The sequence below is a fragment of the Bos javanicus genome, chromosome 4 (genome assembly GCF_032452875.1).
Source record: "Bos javanicus breed banteng chromosome 4, ARS-OSU_banteng_1.0, whole genome shotgun sequence".
NCBI lineage: Eukaryota > Metazoa > Chordata > Mammalia > Artiodactyla > Bovidae > Bos > Bos javanicus.
In genome coordinates, this window is record NC_083871.1 from 41,135,522 (window position 1) to 41,156,356 (window position 20,835).

General features: G+C 35.7%; 1 protein-coding gene across 1 annotated transcript in view; it reads left to right on the forward strand.

The window, feature by feature from the left end:
• The first annotated feature begins 4,488 nt into the window (after window positions 1–4,488).
• GNAT3 (G protein subunit alpha transducin 3) overlaps window positions 4,489–20,835 on the forward strand; it is a 55,941-nt gene continuing 39,594 nt past the window's right edge. The window contains exon 1 of the mRNA XM_061413801.1: window positions 4,489–4,709. Within this exon, the coding sequence (XP_061269785.1) occupies window positions 4,592–4,709 (118 nt within the window). The 5' untranslated portion in view covers window positions 4,489–4,591. The remainder of the gene's footprint in view (window positions 4,710–20,835) is intronic.

Here is a 20,835-nt window from a genome sequence, read left to right on the forward strand (position 1 = left end):
TTAAAGGATAAGAACTATGAGGAAAAGTTAGCTATGGAAGAGCAAGAAAATCCTAGTGAGGCAAAAAAGCCTGAGTGAAAGCTAAGTTGGGATACTAGCATAAAATTTTGTGAAAGTTGAACAAAATCTGTACTTTAATAATCCTATAGATACATTTGTTTTTTTAAAGACAGACTTTGGGACAGGAAGAGGCCCCTTAGGAAATAATTATCTCCTTTGTCATTTAGGCTTGTAATATTTTTGTTTCCAATAATCATCACATATAATTATATCCTAATCCATAGAAAAGTAAAAGATAGAAATTAGAAAAATAAAGATAGACATTAACTTCAATGTTTGCATTACCTCTAAAGACAGAGCTGCTTAATGCTGGTAGTGTAAACTTATTGCACCATCTGAATGTGCTAACTTGAAACAGCAACTTTTGCCCTACTCCCTCAAGATGGAAAGACTGCTCAAGGAGTCCCCAAAGACATGAACTCTCAAAAGGCAATACCATGCACAGGGCTCCCAGAAGTACACATTTGAGTACCATTAGTAAAGAAGGGATAGTTTGTCTCAAATTTCATGGGAATATACAAAGATAAAGGTCATTGCTAAGGGAGCTAAGACTCAAAACACTCCGGGATCCAAAGCCTAAAGTCAACATCTCCTATAAGATATGGAAACAAATTAAAGAATAATACAGATGGCAGCTGTTTTGACAATTTCCAGAAGGGGCTGAGCCACTGAAGCCACTTATGGAAGTCAGCCATGGGTCACAGTGTCAGGGGATATCCAGCTTGATGACTCTACGTGTGCTGCATGCTAAGCTGCTTCAGTGGTATCTGACACTTTATCACCCCATGCACTGTAGCCCACCAGGCTCCTCTGTCCATGGGATTCTCCAGGCAAGAATACTGGAATGGGTTGCCATTTCCCCTTCCAGGGGATCGTCCCAACCCAGGGTTTGAACACCTATCTTTTATGTCCCCTGCATTGGCAGGAAAGTTCTTTACCTCTAGCACCACCTGTAAAAACCCAACTGTATAAGACTCAGTAATACTGGCAAAAGAGACCTCTCCAGAAATGTAGGTTGGAATCTCAATATTAAAAGCAAATGGGAAATAATCCCAGGATATCTCAAGCTACATGTTAAACATAAATTTAAAACAGCAATGTAAATCTAATATGCCAGTCTGAAGATTCAACAGAGAACTTGACCAAAAAGCAAGAAGAAAAATCACCACATCACTCAAGCTTGTGGTCTGTCAATGACTTTTAAAGCTGAAGACTCATTCTCTGTATTTTACACCTCCTCAGTTTTCTTTATTGCACAGCCTGTTCCCACAGAAGATATTCCTGATCAGGTTGATACTGTGATTTTTTTTAAAAGGCAACAATGTCCTTAGAAGTTATTTTGCAATGATTATTTGAAAAGACCATGATTCTCCAATACAATGTCTCTTTCTTTCTCTCTGTGTGTGGGTTGTGCACACAATGTATGTATATCTGTGTGTGTGTATATGTATATGTACAGCAATCTACCTTTTTTAGTTGGTCACTATATAAAACTCTAATATGATAGGATACTTTGGCCACCTGATGCGAAGAGCTGACTCATTTGCAAAGACCCTGGTACTGGCATGCTGCAGTTCATGGGGTTGCAAAGAGTCAGACACGACTGAGCGACTGAACTGAACTGAACTGGACAGCTTTATGTTTCTTCTTTTAAAGAAGAAACAAAATTTATGGCCACATAGTTCCTTAAACAAAAACATCTAATTTAGTTACCTTTTCCTGTTGTCATCTTTTATCAATTTTCCCTCACTACAGAGCAAAGCTCTGTAGAAAGGGAGTATGCTGGTGTTATTTTTAAGGCTGATTAAAAAAAAAAAAAAAAAAAAAGATGTACTTATGGGGCTAACAGTTGTAATCATAGAAATGAACACTATTTTAGACTAAAACTGGGCTTCACAGGTGGCACTAGTGGTAAAGAACCCGCCTGCCAATGCAGATAGACGTAAGAGACATGGGTTCCATCCTGGGGTTGGGATGATCCCCTGGAGGAGGGCATGGTGACCCACTCCAGCGTTCTTGCCTGGAGAATCCCAGGGACAGAGGAGCCTGACAGGCTGCAGTCCATAGGGTTGCACAGAGTCGGACATGGCTGACACGACATAGTACACATACACAGACTAAAATTGGTCTTTTTGTTGATTTTTTGAGTCACTTTAAAATTTCAAGGATGTTGAGACAGATCCATCATGACACTGAACCTTGGAAATATTCAACCATGCTGTCACCTCAACAGAGCACACACAAAAAAGGTCCCAGGTCTCTATCAATGCACTAACAAAAAATAATTTTTGAATATTTCTAATAGCACTATGTCAAATAAAATGGAGGATACCTAAGCTAATAAAATACTGTATTCAATCTAACAAAATTTACTATTTTATTTCCATAATTTTCTTAGGTCCAGAAAAGCATAGTGAGTGATAAGTGAAGCAACCTGGATTAATAGCTATATTAACAACCACAGCTCATTAGTGAAGCTGAGTTTCAGGCACCCAAGGGAGAGGAATGAGAAGCCTTTCTCTTCTCTCTGGCTATCCCCAGCTTCCCTCCCCTAAATATAGATATACCTTGAATTTAATGTCAAGATTATTTTAGCGACTAATGAAAAAAATCACATAACAATCTTATAAAGTTGAAGTTGCTGCTGAGTCACGCAGCAAAGTAGAATTTTGTAATTGTATACAGTGCAGAAAATATACAATTACTTCCTGGAAGAGCTTTTCATCAGTAGCCCACTTAGAAGTCTTAGTAAATTGCATACCCTTTCAAAGCCACGGAACATCCCCAACAAAAAAAATAGGGAGTATATTTACTTGAATGCTGTTATAGGAAGTACCTTATCTATTCATAATTGCTATGGAACACATAAGAGTCTTCTATATTCAAGGTACTCTATATTCAATTTTGTAAAATTGAATATAAAACAAAATGTAAAAACAAAAAGGAAAAGATTTTAATGTTTGTGTTCTTTTGCATTGCTGTTAGTGTGGATGGACTCTGTGTTCATGAGTGAGTATCAATAAACCAGCTGGTGCAAATCTTGTTCCTTTGGGGCAGGCCCTTTGCATTTTAAAAGCAACATCACATGCTTTGCATACCTACCTTTCCACATCTTTATACTATCATAACATGGCTTGGGCAGATGAAATCCAGAAAGTTTTGACTATGCTTATGTATTGACAGTCTAATATTCTATGTGAAAAAAGTAAACACAGCAGGACTATGTATTGAATTTGGCAGCCTATTTCCTTGTTCCATGAATATGCAAAAATACACCTGTTCAGAGTTTGTCCACGATCCCACAAGAACAGCACTAACATGCTGATGGACTGACTGTATTCTAATATTTCCCTGTTAGGCACGTCCACAAATCCCAAAATGTTTACTGAGAGATTTGCCTGCTGCCACAGGTAGCCAACTCTGCTTAAAAGGAAAACATCACTTGACTATCTAAGTGCTTTATGCTTCATATAAACAAACAAGCGAAAAAATTGTATAACAAAATCTCTGTCCCCAAACTTGCAGATTGTCGAGAAGGACATGATGGCTGTTGGGGTAGTCGAAAGGCATGGAACATATTTAGGTATATTTACTATTCTTACCTTGCAGGAAAAACCAAATGACCTACTGTTACAAAGAATATTGCTTTTTATTCCCTCAGTACCAAATCAATAAAAGTCCTTCCAGCACAACAGCTGTTCCTTAATGGCCCCAAAGAGTTAATGCCCTGCCTGAATCAAACACATTCCAGTGTCTCCACCAAGAAGACCCTCAATTAATGGTGATGGATTAACTTTCTCACAAGCAGTAAAAGCTCAATTTATAGAAATTGATCCTATGAGACAAAAATAAATAATTTAAGAGCACTCTGTGTTGAATTCTATGTTTGGCAGCATAGCAATGTGTATAGATTTAAGAACTATGTATATATATTTTTTTTAATGAAAAGGTTTTCTAGTTAGCTGACAGATACTGAGTGTCTCAATCATTTTGAGTCATAATCTAAGCATAGCAGAACTATAAATCTGGGTGATTCAATATAAATATTCTGATAGTGATATCACAGTGATTATAAAGAATCTGAAGACTCACGTACCTAAAGATAAGACACACATTTGTTCGTTAATAATTATAACTTTAAATCTTGCAATAAAGATTGCCTATTAGTGATAAACACTATGTGAATTGCCCATTTCAGATCTTTAGTGTACAGATTTTCATAACTTTCTACATTATTGTATGCTATTCTTTAAGGAAGATGAACAGGTTTGAAGGAGTGCCAGAAGTAACCACTTAATTTGAAAGTATAATGAATTTTCTCTTTAGCTGCCATAGAACTGTGTGGTTTTACCCTTTGTCAGGTGACAGCATCTCCTTAGTCAAAGCAGAGTCTTCGAAAATGAGGGAATGGGCTGTTGCGTACTTCAGCAGAGCATTGCTCTTACATCCTATGTCCAAACCAGAGCACCAGCTGCGCTCTACATTCCAAAAAGTTTGAGCAAATAAACTGACAAGCATCTAACACTACAAGATGGGAATTGGAATTAGTTCAGAGAGCAAGGAGTCAGCCAAAAGATCAAAAGAATTGGAGAAAAAGCTTCAGGAAGATGCTGAGCGAGATGCAAGAACTGTAAAGTTGCTGTTGTTAGGTAATATCCTTTTTTCCTTTTGCCTTTAAAACCCTGCTATTTTTTCAACTGTGATGTATTTACTTTTCTCAAACTTTAATTTCAAGGGTATTACCATATGGGAGATTTATTACAAAAATGTGTTTCAAAATTGATTGTATGTGTACTCTGTAAATATTTACTTTTTTGCTTAGGATTTTATTGCATGTCTTTTATTAACCAGAGAGACAAATATTTACTAGATGACTCAATTTCTCTATGTCAGTAATCTTTTATTATTAAAAAAACTCATGGACATTTATTATTTTATTGTAATCGTCATTTTCTGAATATCAACTTTTTAATATGGAAGAAATCCTTTAATTACATGTTACAAAGATTTATGTCATTTTGTTTGGAAATATTTTGTTTGGTATCAACACTAATATGTTATTTAATTACTTATACTGTTAAAACCAATTAGTCAAGTTATTTAGAGAGTAATGATAAAGTACTTTAAAAGATACTAATATTATTCAGGCTTCTGAATACTGTCTATATAATTGAAAAATACTCCATTTAAATCCTTTTGGGATATTTAAATATTCATTGAGGTCAGGAATTACATCTCTTCTATTTTTTATTCCCTCAAAATTCAGCACACTATTTAACCACAGCTATGAATTTAATAAATGTTCAATGAACTTAAAGAATGAATATAATTCATATATCATGCATTTTTCTAAACATGTCACAGTGCCTAGAAGATAAATATGATTTTGAAATAAAATAAAGACCTATGAAAAGAATATAAAACAAGAACTTCAATTTAATCGTAGTTATATGTTCCTCCTGCTCTTCATTATACACAAAAGCAGTCCATTTTATTTCAGAATTGTGACTCTTTCACACAACAAAATATTCTCATTCGTGTCTATGTGTGCTTTTACCATGTCTGATTTGCTCCCAGTGGCAAGAGTATCTCAGAAGCCAGCTAGAAGATTCCCACCACTTGCTCTTCCAAGGAAGGAAATGTTTTCTCTCTTTATGCCCAATTCCTGAGGTCTCACACCCACAGCACTTACAAGTAACTACCAAGAGAGGTTGGTAAGTTAGAAAGATGTAGGGGTCAGCTCTTATGAAACCACCAAATGCAACTTCCCTAATGCTCCAGAGTATTCTGAGACTTTGATCAAGAGGGAAAGTAATAAGTGGACATAGAGAAAACAAATAAAAGATGAGAGGGAACACCAAACATTCCAGCAAGTACGTTCTGTGTCCCTGTTGTACTAAGAACCATGGCACAGGACTAGTAACACAATACACAGAGAATCCCTACGTTTGAATAAAATTTCAAAAGAATAGATATTTTCAATATACAAATTATTTTTAGATTAAAGTGATGGGCTACATAAAGAGGAAAGGGTAACGTCATAGAAGATATACAAAGAACTTTAGTGGTACTACTACAGCTTTTAATATCCTAAGACAATCACAATTGCATAAACTCATCTCCAGTGTTACCATACATTTGGATTCATTTGGTTCCAACAATATGTCACTGAACTTCTCTATCACATCTTATTTACACAGATGAATAAAATTCTCTGTAGCTTTCCCTGTTCAGTGATATTTCAAACCCTTGACTCAGTTTTCCCCTCTGGACTCTATATAAGTTCTATCTGGTAGTTTAGTCACTAAGTTGTGTCCGACTCTTGTGACCCCATGGACTATAGCCCACCAAGTTCCTCTGTCCATCGGATTTTCCAGGCAATAATACTGGAGTGGAATCTTGAGGAAACAGGGATTGAACCTGGGTCTCCTGCACTGCAGGCAGATTCTTTACTCACTGAGCTAACAAGAAAGTCATATGAGTTTTATATCTAATGATGAAGTTGTCAAAGTTCAAAACAATAAAATCTTATAATAACTCTGCTTCAATTCTCATGTTTTGAACTGAAATTATCTAACCTATTATCTTTATATTCAATTTGGCCTCATTAATATATAAAAGCATTCAGTAGAACCAAAGTAAACCTTCCCACCCTCAAATCTCCTCACTAATGAGATCTAATTTCTCCCATCATTGAAACAATGATTCTCATTCATCAGTCTTGTCTGAACAACTGTTTTTAAGCAATGAGTGTATGTCCTGTGGGACCAACCAGGAGAGCCTTGGTAGAAATCAGAACTTGAGTCTGGCTCTACTTTTATAAAAACAGAAATCTTAAATTTATAGAAATCTGAAAAAAAATTTTTTTCAACAGAATTCATTATTTATGTCGATCCTCTTGTTATTCAGTGAATTTTTTAAACACAGCACAACTTTCCAAGTTAACATGTGCTGTGGAGTAGATGTACTATTCGGTATCACTGGACATAAGATTTCACTGAATTTGAAGAGCTATCTATATCACAGTGCACTTTACAACTAAAGGATCACCTTGAAGACAGACTCCCTTTTATTCTACCTTTCAGACATTCAGTAAAATTATACAAGAGATGCCAAATCTGCTTCTATAACAAAAAGCAGCCTTCTAGTAAACACTGGAGATGACATACATTTCCGGCTTATTTGATAAAACTGCTATCAAGACAATAATGCCATGGAATGTATTGTTTTTTTAATTAGCCTGTAAAGGTGCCCCAGAAAGAGTGCATTTTAGTAAGAAAAAACAAATGCTAATGTATAAGCTGTTCTTTTTTGTAGATTTCCTATGTTACTTTATTTTTTAATTTTATTTAAATTAGAAAAAAAAATCTTAATTTATAGATGTTTGACTACACTTCAATTCCATTCAAAAGAAATACCTGTCTTTTCATTGTGAGATCATTGTGGTTGATGTTTCTGTTTTTTCTATATCTCCTTTCTTTATATTTATTATTTCAAATTTTAGTTCAAATTTACTTATTTAACACATTACTTCTTTTTTTCACTTTTACAAATTTTCATCACATGAGCTGGATAGATTCAGAGCTCCAAAGTATAGGGGAAAAAATAGCTTTGTTTTTTCATCATATCTGAAACCTTGCCTCATTCATTCTACAATGTTCAGTTATGATATTGTAATGAGCTTTTAGCCAGTGATTTCCAGCACTGTCATGGACTACTCAATACTGGTGCTCTACTCCTTTAATTCTAAACCATTTATTCTTTATTTTTCTATGTGCTATCTTGTAAACATCACAGTATCATTTTTAATGTATATGTGTATATACATTAATTTTATGTAATTATCGAGTAATGCAATGTACATACACATATGTATATCCTTTTATGTATATCAAGAGGAAAGAGGACATAAGACTCATGCTATGTCAAAGTTCTTACTTGTATTCTGTTTAAATAGGTCTTTTTATTTTTAAAAGCATTTCTATATATGAGTGGGAAAGGATGCAGAAAACTGGAGGTGTTCCTCAGTCACTGGCTAGAGTATAAATTCATCAAATGTAGAAGCTCTATTTTATGCTTCTAATACACCAGTATAGTCAATGCTTGTCTGTGGATGTGATCACTTACACAGGTCCCCTGGAATAATTATGTTACAATTAAAACTTGCAAAGCATAATTAGAAATAAAAAAACTTCTTTCGGATAACCAGTGATATGAATCTTGTGAACAACATGTAGAAGCAATTCCTGAGTAATGTTTCCAATTTTTTTAAATTAAAATCATTCTTTGTTATATTAATATATTTTGTTTAAAAATATTTTACAATATTTTATTTTTATAAAGATATCAATCTTTTGGGTGTACAATATTTTTACTATTTGTACAAATATTGTACAAATATTTAAAATTGTTTTTCAGTAAAGTGGAAAGAAACAGTCTACTTGGAGAGTTTCAAATTGTCTCCAAAGCAACTATTTGCACCATAGCAATCTGAAGCCTTCAGAGGAAAAGTCAAATATTTACAGTTATATTTTTTATAACTAATGGCATTTGGCAGCATCAAATAGCTCTCTACAGTGTCCCTTTTCTCTAACCGGCAAAAAGCACTTAGACAAACATTTTGCACTGATTTGTTTGTTTTAGATTAATATATATCTAATAATCAGGACACATTAACAGACTCATAAGTCCCTCACATGAAATATATAAACCATTCATTAAGGCATTCCATATTTAGCCAACTTATGGTATTTGTTAATGAGATTAAATATCCTGTCTTGCTGAAAATAACTCTCATTAACTGTAATATAACAGAACATCTCATGTTATATCACAGAGCATTTTTATATTCATTTTCTATATTCAAACCTTAATTATTGATTTAAGAGCAATGCTGTACTTTTAAAAATATTCAGATAAGCAACATGAGTTAACACAATTTATTTACCCCTCCATTAATTAAAAAGGAAAGAGGGTAGTGAAACATTTGATGGTATAAAGTCTCTGTGATAAATTTTACATAAATATACTTCCAGTTAAGATTTACACTCAAATTCAGAATCCATCTCCTTATTTAACTTTCCTACAAATATATCAATGTAGAATTTGCCTCTAATGAAGTGGGATTCAAGCTGAAATTGAAGGTAATACTCATCAAGATATAAAAATATTGATTTTGTGTATTAGACTCCGATCCTAATAAACTAGAGTCAGTTCAGTGGCTTAGTCATGTCTGACTGTTTGAGACCCCATGGACTACAGCACGCCAGGCTTCCCTGTGCATTACTGACTTGTGGAGCTTACTCAAACTCATGTCTATCGAGTCAGAGATGCCATCCAACCATCTCATCCTCTGTTGTCCTGTTCTCCTCCTGACTTCAATCTTTCCCAGCATCAGGGTCTTTTCCAATAAGTCATTTTTCACATCAGGTGGCCAAAGTATTGGAGTTTCAGCTTCAGCATCAGTCCTTCCAGTGAATATTTAGGACTGATTTCCTTTAGGATGGACTGGTTAGATCTCCTGGCAATCCAAGGGACTCTCAAGAGTCTTCTCCAACACCACAGTTCAAAAAAACCCAATTCTTTGGCACTCAGATTTTTTTGTAGTCCAACTCTCACATCCATACATGACTACTGGAAAAACCACAGCCTGACTAGACAGACCTTTGTTTGCAAAGTAACGTCTCTACTTTTTAGTATACTATCTAGGTTGGTCATAGCTTTTCTTCCAAGGAGCAAGCGTCTTTTAATTTCATGGCTGCAGTCACCATCTGCAGTGATTTTGGAGCTCAAGAAAAGAAAGTCTATTACTGTGTCCATTATTGCCCCCTCTGTGTGCCATGAAGTGATGGGACCAGATGCCATGATCTTATTTTTTTGAATGTTGAGTTCTAAGCCAGATTTTTCACTCTCTTCTTTCACTTTCATTAAGAGGCTCTTTAGTTCTTCTTTGCTTTCTGCCATAAGGGTGGTGTCATCTTGCATATCTGATGTTATTGATATTTTTCCCAGAAATCTTGATTCCAGCTTGTGCTTCATCCAGCCTGGCATTTCGCATGACATACTCTGCACATAAGCTAATTAAACAGGGTGACAATATACAGTCTTGACCTACTCTTTTCCCAACTTGGAACCAGTCTGTTGTTCCATGTCCAATTCTAATTGTTGCTTCTTGACTTGCATACAGATTTCTCAGGAGGCAGGTCAGGTGCTCTGTTATTCCCATCTCTTTAAGACTTGTCAACCGTTTGATGTGACCCACTCAGTCAAAGTTTTTGGCATAGACAATAGAGCAGAAGTAGATGTTTTTCTGGAACTCTCTTGCGTTCTCAATGATGTTGGCAATTTGATCTCTGGTTCCTCTACCTTTTCTAAATCCAGCTTGAACATCTGGAATATTTCACAGTTCACATACTGTAGAAGCCTGGCATGGGGAATTTTGAGCCTTGCTTTGCTAAGTGTGTGAGATGAGTGCAATTGTTCAGTAGTTTGAACATTCTTTGACACTGCCTTTCTTTGGGATTGAAATGAAAACTGACCTTTTGCAGTCCTGTGGCCACTGCTGAGTTTTCCAAATTTGCAGGCATATTGAGTGCAGCACTTTCACAGCATCATCTTTTAGGATTTGAAATATCTCAACTGGAATTCCATCACCTCCACTAGCTTTGCTCGTAGTGATGCTTCTTAAGGCTCACTTGATTTCGCATTCTGGAATGTCAGGCTCTAGGTGACTGATCACACCATCATGGTTATCTGGGTCATGAAGATCTTTTTTGTATAGTTCTTCTGTGTGTTCTTGCCACCACTTCTTAATATCTTCTGCTTCTGTTAGGTCCCTACCATTTCTGTCCTTTATTGTGCCCATCTTTGCATAAAATGTTCCCTTGGTATAGAGATTTTCTTGAGGAGATCTCTAGTCTTTTCTATTCTATTGTTTTCCTCTTTTTCTTTGCACTGATCACTGAAGAAGGCTTTCTTATCTCTCCTTGCTATTCTTTGGAACTCTCCATTCAGATGGGTGTATCTTTCCTTTTCTCCTTTGTCTTTAGCTTCTCTTTTCACAGCTATTTGAAAGGGCTCCTCAGACAATTATTTTGCCTTTTTTGCATTTCTTTTTCTTGGGAATGGTCCTGATCACTGCCTCCTGTACAATGTCACAAGCCTTTGTCAGTAGTTCTTTATGCACTGTTCTTTATGTCAGTAGTTCTTTATGCCTATCAGATCTAATCTCTTAAATATATTTGTCATTTCCTCAGTATAATCATAAGGGGTTTGATTTAGGTCACACCTGAATGATCTAGTGGTTTTCCCTAATTTCTTCAAGTTAAGCCTGAATTTGGCAATAAGGAGTTCATGATCTGAGCCACAGTCAGCTCCTGGTCTTGTGTTTGCTGACTGTATAGAGCTTCTCCATCTTTGGCTGCAAAGAATATAGTCTATGAGCCATTCCATGTAGTACCACCCAAGATGGATGGGTCATGGTGGAGAGTTCTGACAAAATGTATTCCACTGAAGAAGGAAATGGCAAACCACTTCAGGATTCTTGCCTTAAAAACCCCATGAACAGTATAAAAAGGCAAAATTATACAATGCTGAAAGATGAACTCCCCAGGTTAGTAGGTGCCCAGTATGCTACTAGAGAACAGTGGAGAAATAATTCCAGAAAGAATGAAGAGATGGAGCCAAAGCAAAAACAACACCCAGTTGTGGATGTGACTGTTGATGGAAGTAAAGTCTGATGGTGTAAACAGTTATGTTGCATAGAAACCTGGAATGTTAGGTCCATGAATCAAGGCAAATTGGAAGTGGTCAAACAGGAGATGGCAAGAGTGAACATCGACATTTTAGGAATCAGCAAACTAAAATGGACTGGAATGGGTGAATTTAACACACATGACCATTATATCTACTACTGTGGGCAAGAATCCCTTAGAAGAAATGGAGTAGCCCTCACAGTCAACACAAAGTCCAAAGTTCAGTACTTGGATGCAATCTCAAAAACGACAGAATGATCTCTGTTTGTTTCCAAGGCAAACCATTCAATATCACAGTAATCCAAGTCTTTGCCCCAACCAGTAATGCTGAAGAAGCTGGTTGAATGGTTTTATGAAGCCCCACAAGACTTTCTAGAACTAACACTCCAAAGAGATGTCCTTATCATTTTAGAGGACTGGAATGCAAAAGTAGGAAGTCAAGAGATACCTGGAGTAACAGGCTAATTTGGCCTTGGAAATGAAGGCCAAAATGAAGCAGGCAAAGGCTAACAGTTTTGCCAAAAGAACACACTGGTCATAGCAAACACACTCTTCCAACAACAAAAGAGAAGAATCTACACATGGACATCACCAGATGGTCAATAAACTAGAACTCAAAGGTTTAATTCCTGCCTCAATATTTTATATTCAAATATAATTTGCTACTTAAAATTGCTTTCTTTTAAGATATCTAGAAATGTCACTCCCTGACCAGCATATGATTCTTTACCATCTCATACTTGTTCATACTTACTGGATTCTATCTTTGATTTCATATTGCTTCCTTTCAACGTTGACCATTTTACCTGTGTCCCTCTTAAAGTCTAAAATATTCTTTACCCTAATCCTCTATCTTAGTTGACATTCACAACTTCAAACCTGGAAAACTCCTCAAAGTTTCCACTTATTATTGTTCTAATAACACTACTCCCAACTGATTTATTCCAAAGTAACATTATTTAACATCTTTTCAACCTTTAGTGCTGATCCTGGTCCCATGTAAATACCTAATTTCCTTCGTTCCCAGGTACTGTAGAATAAAATGGTGTATCATTCTGTTTCCTGGTTGACAATTTCCTGTTTTTAACTTTCAATCAGTCGTGTCTGACTCTTTGTGACCCCATGGACTGCAGCACGCCAGGCCTCCCTGTCCATCAACAACTCTTGGAGTTTACTCAAACTCATGTCTATTGAGTCGGTGATGCCATCCAACCACCTCATCCTCTGTCGTCCCCTTCTCCTGCCTTCAATCTTTGCCAGCATCAGGGTCTTTTCAAATGAGTCAGTTTTCTCATCAGGTGGCCAAAGTATTGGAGTTTCAGCTTCAGCATCAGTCCTTCCAATGAATATTCAGGACTGATTTCCTTTAGGATGGACTGGTTGGATCTCCTTGCAGTCCAAGGGACTCTCAAGAGTCTTCTCCAAAACCACAGTTCAAAAGCATAAATTCTTCAGTGCTAAGTTTTCTTTATAGTCCAAATTTTACATCCATACATGATTACTGGAAAAACCATAGCTTTGACTAGATGGACCATTGTTGGCAAAGTAATGTCTCTGCTTTTTAATATGCTGTCTAGGTTGGTCATAAATTTTCTTCCAAGGAGCAAGTGTCTTTTAATTTCATGGCTGCACTCACCATCTTCAGTGATTTTGGAACCCCCCAAAATAAAGTCTGTCACTGTTTCCACTGTTTCCCCATCTATTTGCCATGAAGTGATGGGACCAGACACCATGATCTTATTTTTTTGCATGTTGAACTTTAAGCCAACGTTTTCACTCTCCTCTTTCACTTTTATCAAAAGGCTCTTTAGTTCTTCACTTTCTGCCATAAGGGTATTGTCATCTGCATATCTGATGTTATTGATATTTCTTCCAGCAATCTTGATTCCAGCTTGTGCTTCATCCTGCCTGGCAGTTTGCATGATGTACTCTGCTGCTGCTGCTAAGTCGCTTCAGTCGTGTCCAACTCTGTGCGACCCCATAGAAGGCAGCCCACCAGGCTCCCCTGTTCCTGGAATTCTCTAAGCAAGAACACTGGAGTGGGTTGCCATTTCCTTCTCTAATGCATGAAAGTGAAAAAATAAAGTGAAGTCGCTCAGTTGTATCCGACTCCTAACGACCCCATGGACTGCAGCCTACCAGGCTCCTCCATCCATGGAATTTTCCAGGCAAGAGTACTGGAGTGGGGTGCCATTGCCTTCTCCGGATGTACTCTGCATATAAGTTAAATAAGCAGGATGACAATATACAGCCTTGATGTACTCCTTTCCTGATTTGGAACCAGTCTGTTGTTCCAGGTCCAGTTCTGACTGTTGCTTCTTGACTTGCCTACAGATTCTCAGGAGGCAGGTCAGGTACTCTGGTATTTCCATCTGTTGAAGTATTTTCCACATTTGTGATAGACGCAGTCAAAGGCTTTGGCATAGTCAATAGAGCAGAAGTAGATGATTTTCTAGAACTCATTTGCTTTTTCGATGATCCAACGGATGTTGGCAATTTGATCTCTGGTTCTTCTGCCTTTTCTAAATCCAGTTTAAACATCTGGAATTTCACAGTTCACAGACTGTTGAAGCCTGGCTTAGAGAAGTTTGAGCCTTCTTTGCTAGCCTGTGAGATGAGTGCAATTGTTCGGTAGCTTGAGCATTCTTTGGCATTACCTTTGTTTGGGACTGGAATGAAAACTGACCTCTTCCAGTCCTGTGGGCACTGCTGAGTTTTCCAAATTAGCTGGCATATTGAGTGCAGCACTGTAACAGCATCATCTTTTACGACTTGAAAGAGCTCAACTGGAATTCCATCACCTCCACTAGCTTCGTTCATAGTGTTGCTTCCTAAGGCCCACTTTACCTCGGATGTCTGGCTCTAGGTGAGAGATCACACCACACTGTGGTCTTGTCACCTCTTCTTACTATCTTCTGCTTCTGTTTAGTCCATATCATTTCTGTCCTTTATTGTGCCCATATTCGCATGAAATGTTCCCTTGGTGTCTCTAATTTTCTTGAAGAAATCTCTAGCGTTTCTCATTCTATTGTTTTCCTGTATTTCTTTGCACAGATCACTGAAGAAGGCTGTCTTATCTCTCCTTGCAATTCTTTGGAACTCTGCATTCAAATGGGAGTTTTTAACCTTAGCCAGGCTAATAATTATTTTACTTATTTGTAGTTTATTACTAAAATATTCCAAAAGGCAGCTATTTCTACATTTCCAACATCACTTTCAACTACAATCTTCTCTCCTTCCACCTCACCCTAGATGACCACTGCTCATAAGACCGTCATCAAACATCATCTCCAAAGCTTTCTCCAAAACATCTCTTCACTAAGCTTTCCTTCATTCTCTCCCACTTTAACTAGTTTTAAGGAGTTTGTGGTATTCCATTCTCATTTAAGGGTAACTTCAGCCTTTGTGCTATAAATTGTATTCCCTTCTATATTTTAAGAATTTTGCTTTATGAATTATCCTGTTGGTCACTTTCAAACTTCTTCTCTGCTAGCTCCTTCCTCTTGGCAGATAATGATATTTCTTCCCAGTCACCTAGAGATTTTTCTTTGATTCCATAAAGCTCATTTGATTCACCTTATATAGTTATCTTTTAAAATGTGTTTATACTAAAATACTTCTCCAACTAGTGTATGGTCACTTCTTCTATTGCTATACTGTTTCCATTCTCTTCAGTTAATTGAGATCTAATTTGTATATTCATTCTCTTTACCAAAAATGATCTCTCACAGATCCCTGAAAATCTGCAATTCACAAAGCTGAGACCTCAATAACTGAATTTTTCTTAACTCCTGTTACACCGCAATACTTTCTAATTTTTTATATCCCTCTACTCCTCACTTCATTCAAGCTTGCTTCTTTTTTCTCCATTTATAAGTAGTTTCATGCACCAAAATTTGTCCTTGAGCCTTTGTGTTTTTCAGTCTGTACTGTATCAGGGACCTCATATCAGGACGTAGCTATCACTTCTAGAAGAATGACTCTAACATCCTTTCTTTTGCCCGATTTCTGGATCCATATTTGTGTCAACTACAAATTAGCAGTTGCCATGGTTACTTGCCATCTATCACTGCAAGGATTAAATCATGTGCTGCTATAGCTGCTGATCTTCAACATCCCCTTAAAGAAGTTCAGGGTAGAAAACAGAAATGAGGCACTCTGTCCTTTAGGAAAAACTGACAGAACAGGTCTTCAGATAGATGTTTTGGGGAGCCAATTTTATAAGTTCAATTCTTGTATTTCCTTATATCTAGAAAAGCACTAAAATCACTAACATCTACTCCTTATGACTAGGTGTAACCTTCGTGACACTAGAAGAAACTTTTCACAAAAAATGTGTGCTTGATTGCATGTACTCCCCCTTCTCCAAAATTACATATATAATGATCCTCCCCCTACCTCTTTGGAGCAGTTTCTCAATGCTATTTGAAATGTTATCTTCTGGGTTATAGTCTTCATTTTGCCCCCAAATAAAACTTAACTCAAACTCTCATCGTATGTTTTTTTTTTAAGTCAACAATTGTTATTTATCAATAATCTGATTATACTTTGGGGCACCTGGCAATCATCCTCCAAGTTTATCTTGCTGTCCATTCATCCTCAAACTTCATCTTTTTAATGAGGCCCTTCATTGTATTCTTTTCCATTATATTCACTCTAGTATTTCAATCTTCTTTAATTCCTTTCTTTGTAATCATTCTCTATTCATTGTCCAAAGATTGATCTTTGTTACAAAGCTTAGTTCTAGCCTTATCTCTGCTAGAATGGGTCTCATGTTTCTCTTTTATTCCACTACTCTGTTATGGTTTTCAATCTACAAGGAAATGCTATGAAATAGTATTTTCATTATATAGAGAAGAAAATGAGAATTTACTGAGGTAATTCAATTTTTAAGATCACACATTAGTTTACAGGAGAACAAAGGCTTTAATGTTTATTTCTGTCATTTTTAACTTAGTATCCACATTCTAAGTTCTATAAAAACAGTGGATATGTCTGCTTTTGTCTTCACTGATATCCTAGTACAGAAAAGCATGCCTGCATAATGCATGGAAGAATGATGGAGCTGGGAACATAAAACATTTCTGTAGGCTGGTTACGGTGACTAAAGCATAGATATACATTTGGCACTTGCAAAGAACTGGGGGAAAAAAAAGACATGTATGTCATATAATAAGGTATTTTTTTTAAGTCAATGAAGATTTTGATAGATTTTTAGAAATGTAAATGAGAAGAATAATACTTGGATTTTTTTGTCTAAGACTATCCAAGCTATGCTATAAGATAAAGACTTTATGCAGGTGCTTGAGGTAGGTAGGCCAACTAGGAAATTGTTACTACTCTGCAAACACTTGATGAGATTGTAAATTAAGGCAGAAATTATAAGTTTGAAAGTGAGATTTGAGGGATCTTATGAGACAAAATAAGAGAACTTGGTGACTTGACTGCCTGTGGCTGTTAAGTCAGAGGAATGATTAAGGGCAGAATAAGGAATAGTGATTATTTGATTCATCAGTATGTGAAATACAGGACAAAGTTTAGGTTGGGGACAAAACAAAAAGAGCAGTTGTTTGAGACATTCAAATTTGTGTTGTTTGGAGAACAACCAAGTGGAGATATCTATTGAACAGATAAACATATGGGTCTGGAAATCAGGAGGGGTAACTCAAGTGAGAGCTGTTAATTTGATGTATTTAATTCCTGTTCTCTTTTTCCCAGATATACAGTATATAAAGGCCAACTGTATAATTAACCAAGGTCTTAGTTTGAAGAATTCATACAAAATGCATAACTGTTCCCCAACTAAGGAACACTTAGATAAATTCTATCAATCCATCCTTCTATCATCTACATTTCTATCTAAAGCAAGCTTGTGTGGGAAATATCACATAATTATATATTTCATTGGTCTACCCACTTTTTAGCCTAAGAAGTACATTAAAAAGATAAGAAAAGAAAGAAAGAAAGTGAAGTCGCTCAGTCATGTCCGACTCTTTGCGACCCCATGGACTGTGGCCTACCAGTTTCCTCCGTCCATGGGATTTTCCAGGCAAGAATACTGGAGTGGGTGCCATTTCCTTCTCCAGGAGATCTTCCCTACTCAGGGATTGAACCCTGGTTTCCTGCATTGTAGGCAGATGCTTTACTGTCTGAGCCACCAGAAGGACACCATCTGAGCCACCAAAAGGATTTTGAAGTTAAAATACTTCAAAATCCTAGAAGGCATATATATATATATATATATATGATGTTTTAAATATTATCAACTATTTTAAAATAAGTATAAAACTGGAAGTATTTAAATAAATTTTCATTAGGAAGGAAAGAGTACATAGCCACAACATTCTCACAAATGAAATACGCTTGTTTGGCTGATGACTTTTTACAGTTTCAGAATGCTCATCATTACTACATCATAGAAATAGGTACTTGATGTTACACTAGTAATTGAAATATATCTGACACCATATGACTACTAATGTGATTCACTACAAAAAGCCCCACAAAATTACTTATATTTATGCTAAGATATTTACACCACACTGGATCTAATCACCACACAAATACAGAATATTGGACATTGTATAATAAACTGTCCTAGACTTTGGAAAAATGCCAGTTATGAAAACATAATAACAGCAGCAGTATAACATGGGAAACAGTCTAAATTAAGAGTTTAAACAGCATAACATACAAAGGAAATGTGTAAGACTTGATTGGATCCTGGGTCCAAGAAATAGAAAAGGTCTGAAAAACAATTTGGAACAATCAAATAAATATGAATATGGAGTATATTTTATATAACATTTTGAATTTGTATAGATATTCTTAAGCATGAAAATAGTGTTATGATTTTCTGGAACAATGACCTATTCTTAGAATGCATCTTAGAAGATGCATTCTGAATTATATACGGGTGAAGTGTGTGATTGCTTTCAAGAGGTTCAGCAAAACAAAGCATAAATATAAAGACAGATATACATGTATATATGTATGTATATACATGTATATATATGTGTGTATATGAATTTATATATATGAAAAAATGCAAAGGACAAAGTGCTAATAATTGGTAAGGTGAAGGTATAAAATATAGGTATCTAATGTACTATTTTCTCAAAATTCCATAGTTTATGAGATTATTAAAATTAAAAGTTTGAGGAAAATAAGTGTAAATTGGGATATTATTTTTCTGATAAAAGAAAATAGACAAATATATCTGCAAATTCATCCATATTATTTTGCAAATGGATTCTTTGAAATACTTCATGAGCAGATCACTTTAAAATCATAAAAACTTTTAAAGGAAATCCTTCTCAATAGATTATTTGATAAACTTAACAATAAAATTTGACAAAAACAGGCCAACTCCTTCATGAATGCAGATCCAAACACCAAACCAAAATATCACCAAACTGATTCCAACAATGTACAAATGTATATTAAAAGAAAAAAGCCAGAGGTAAGAGAGAACTCAAGAACGACCTGTTGAAATACTATTGGAACATTAATATTATTCACATTATCAGAGGAGAAAGAACACGATTATGACAGGAGATGCACACACATGTGCATGAACACACACATACACACTAAACAAACTTTTACACATTCTTGATAAAACCTTTTATCACACTAGAAATAAAGAGTAGGTACAAAAACCTGTAGTAATGGTCATACTTAATGGGGAATATTTAGCATCATTAACTACAGGTTGTGAACAAGGACTTACGATGATGAATGGACTGACAGTTTCCTGTCTTTGACCTTCTCCTTTTCAATGTTCTCATCAGGGATTTGAGTGAAAGTGGATAAGGCAAAATTTCCCACTTGAGTAAGATTCAGAATTTGGAGGATACAGTTTAAGGTAAAGTCAGTATTCCAAGTGATCTAAACTAGCAGAAATGCTTGGCCCAAATGAACAGAATTTAGCAGATATCTTTAATTGAAGTTCAAAATCAGCTATACACATGTAGTATACCCATATAGTATGTGGGAAAACCAGTTTGCTAAGTGATGATGTAAAAAAGTAGAAACAGATTAACTGCTAAAAGTTCAATATAGGTTAAAAAAATACAGCTACCAAAAAAAAAAAAAATAGAAGAAGAGGTAAACTAATCATAATGTCTATTAAGAAAAGTGTTCTATTTAGAAATAAGTACTAGGATTGAGGCAGATCTATTTTGTACCCCTATCTTACTAAGTCAGAAAATCAGTACCCTTAATAAAATCACCTATATCTATGGCAAAATTTTAAGTCAGACAGTGTTTCAGAAGGACATTGGCTCTCTCATGGAGTGTGATTCAGAGGGTAAGGAATCTAAAAATCATGTTCCAGAAGAAAGGATGAAAGGAGTCAAACATATTATAATTGAAATATCTCTTGGAAAAGAGGTGGAGAATGTTTCAAATAATACAGAATGTTGAGAACTCATTGTAAGTTAGACTTTGTACCAACTATTTCAATCTACCCAAACCCTAGGAGATAGATATCAGTAAGTCAATTTTATAAAGGAGGAAACTCTCAGAGATTAACTTCCATCAAGACACCCACATTCAGCAATGAGTACAACCTTACATTTATTCCAAAACATGAGTTTGCTTATTACATTTCACTACCCACTATCTAGTCTATATGATGGGTTGTAACATGGAAGAGACAGAGAAGTTTGTTGTTGCTCAATGAGAAAGAATAGTGAATGAAATAGAATTGCTTCTAAACAAGAAACAAAGCTAAAAATCTTTTATGTCAATAGTCTACCAAAAGATTACAACCATAAACTCATAAACTGCATACCCATATGTCTATGAAAGTTCACATCTTCCATATTAATTTTTTAAAAGTGATTTTAAATTTATGTCTTGACATCATATTGGTATTGACATTACCAGTTAATAATTTAAAATAAGGCATCATTATAAGATTAGTATTAGGCTGTATATTGTCACCCTGCTTATTTAACTTATATCTTGTGAAATGTTGGGCTGGATGAAGCATAAGCTGGAATCAAGAGTGCTGGGG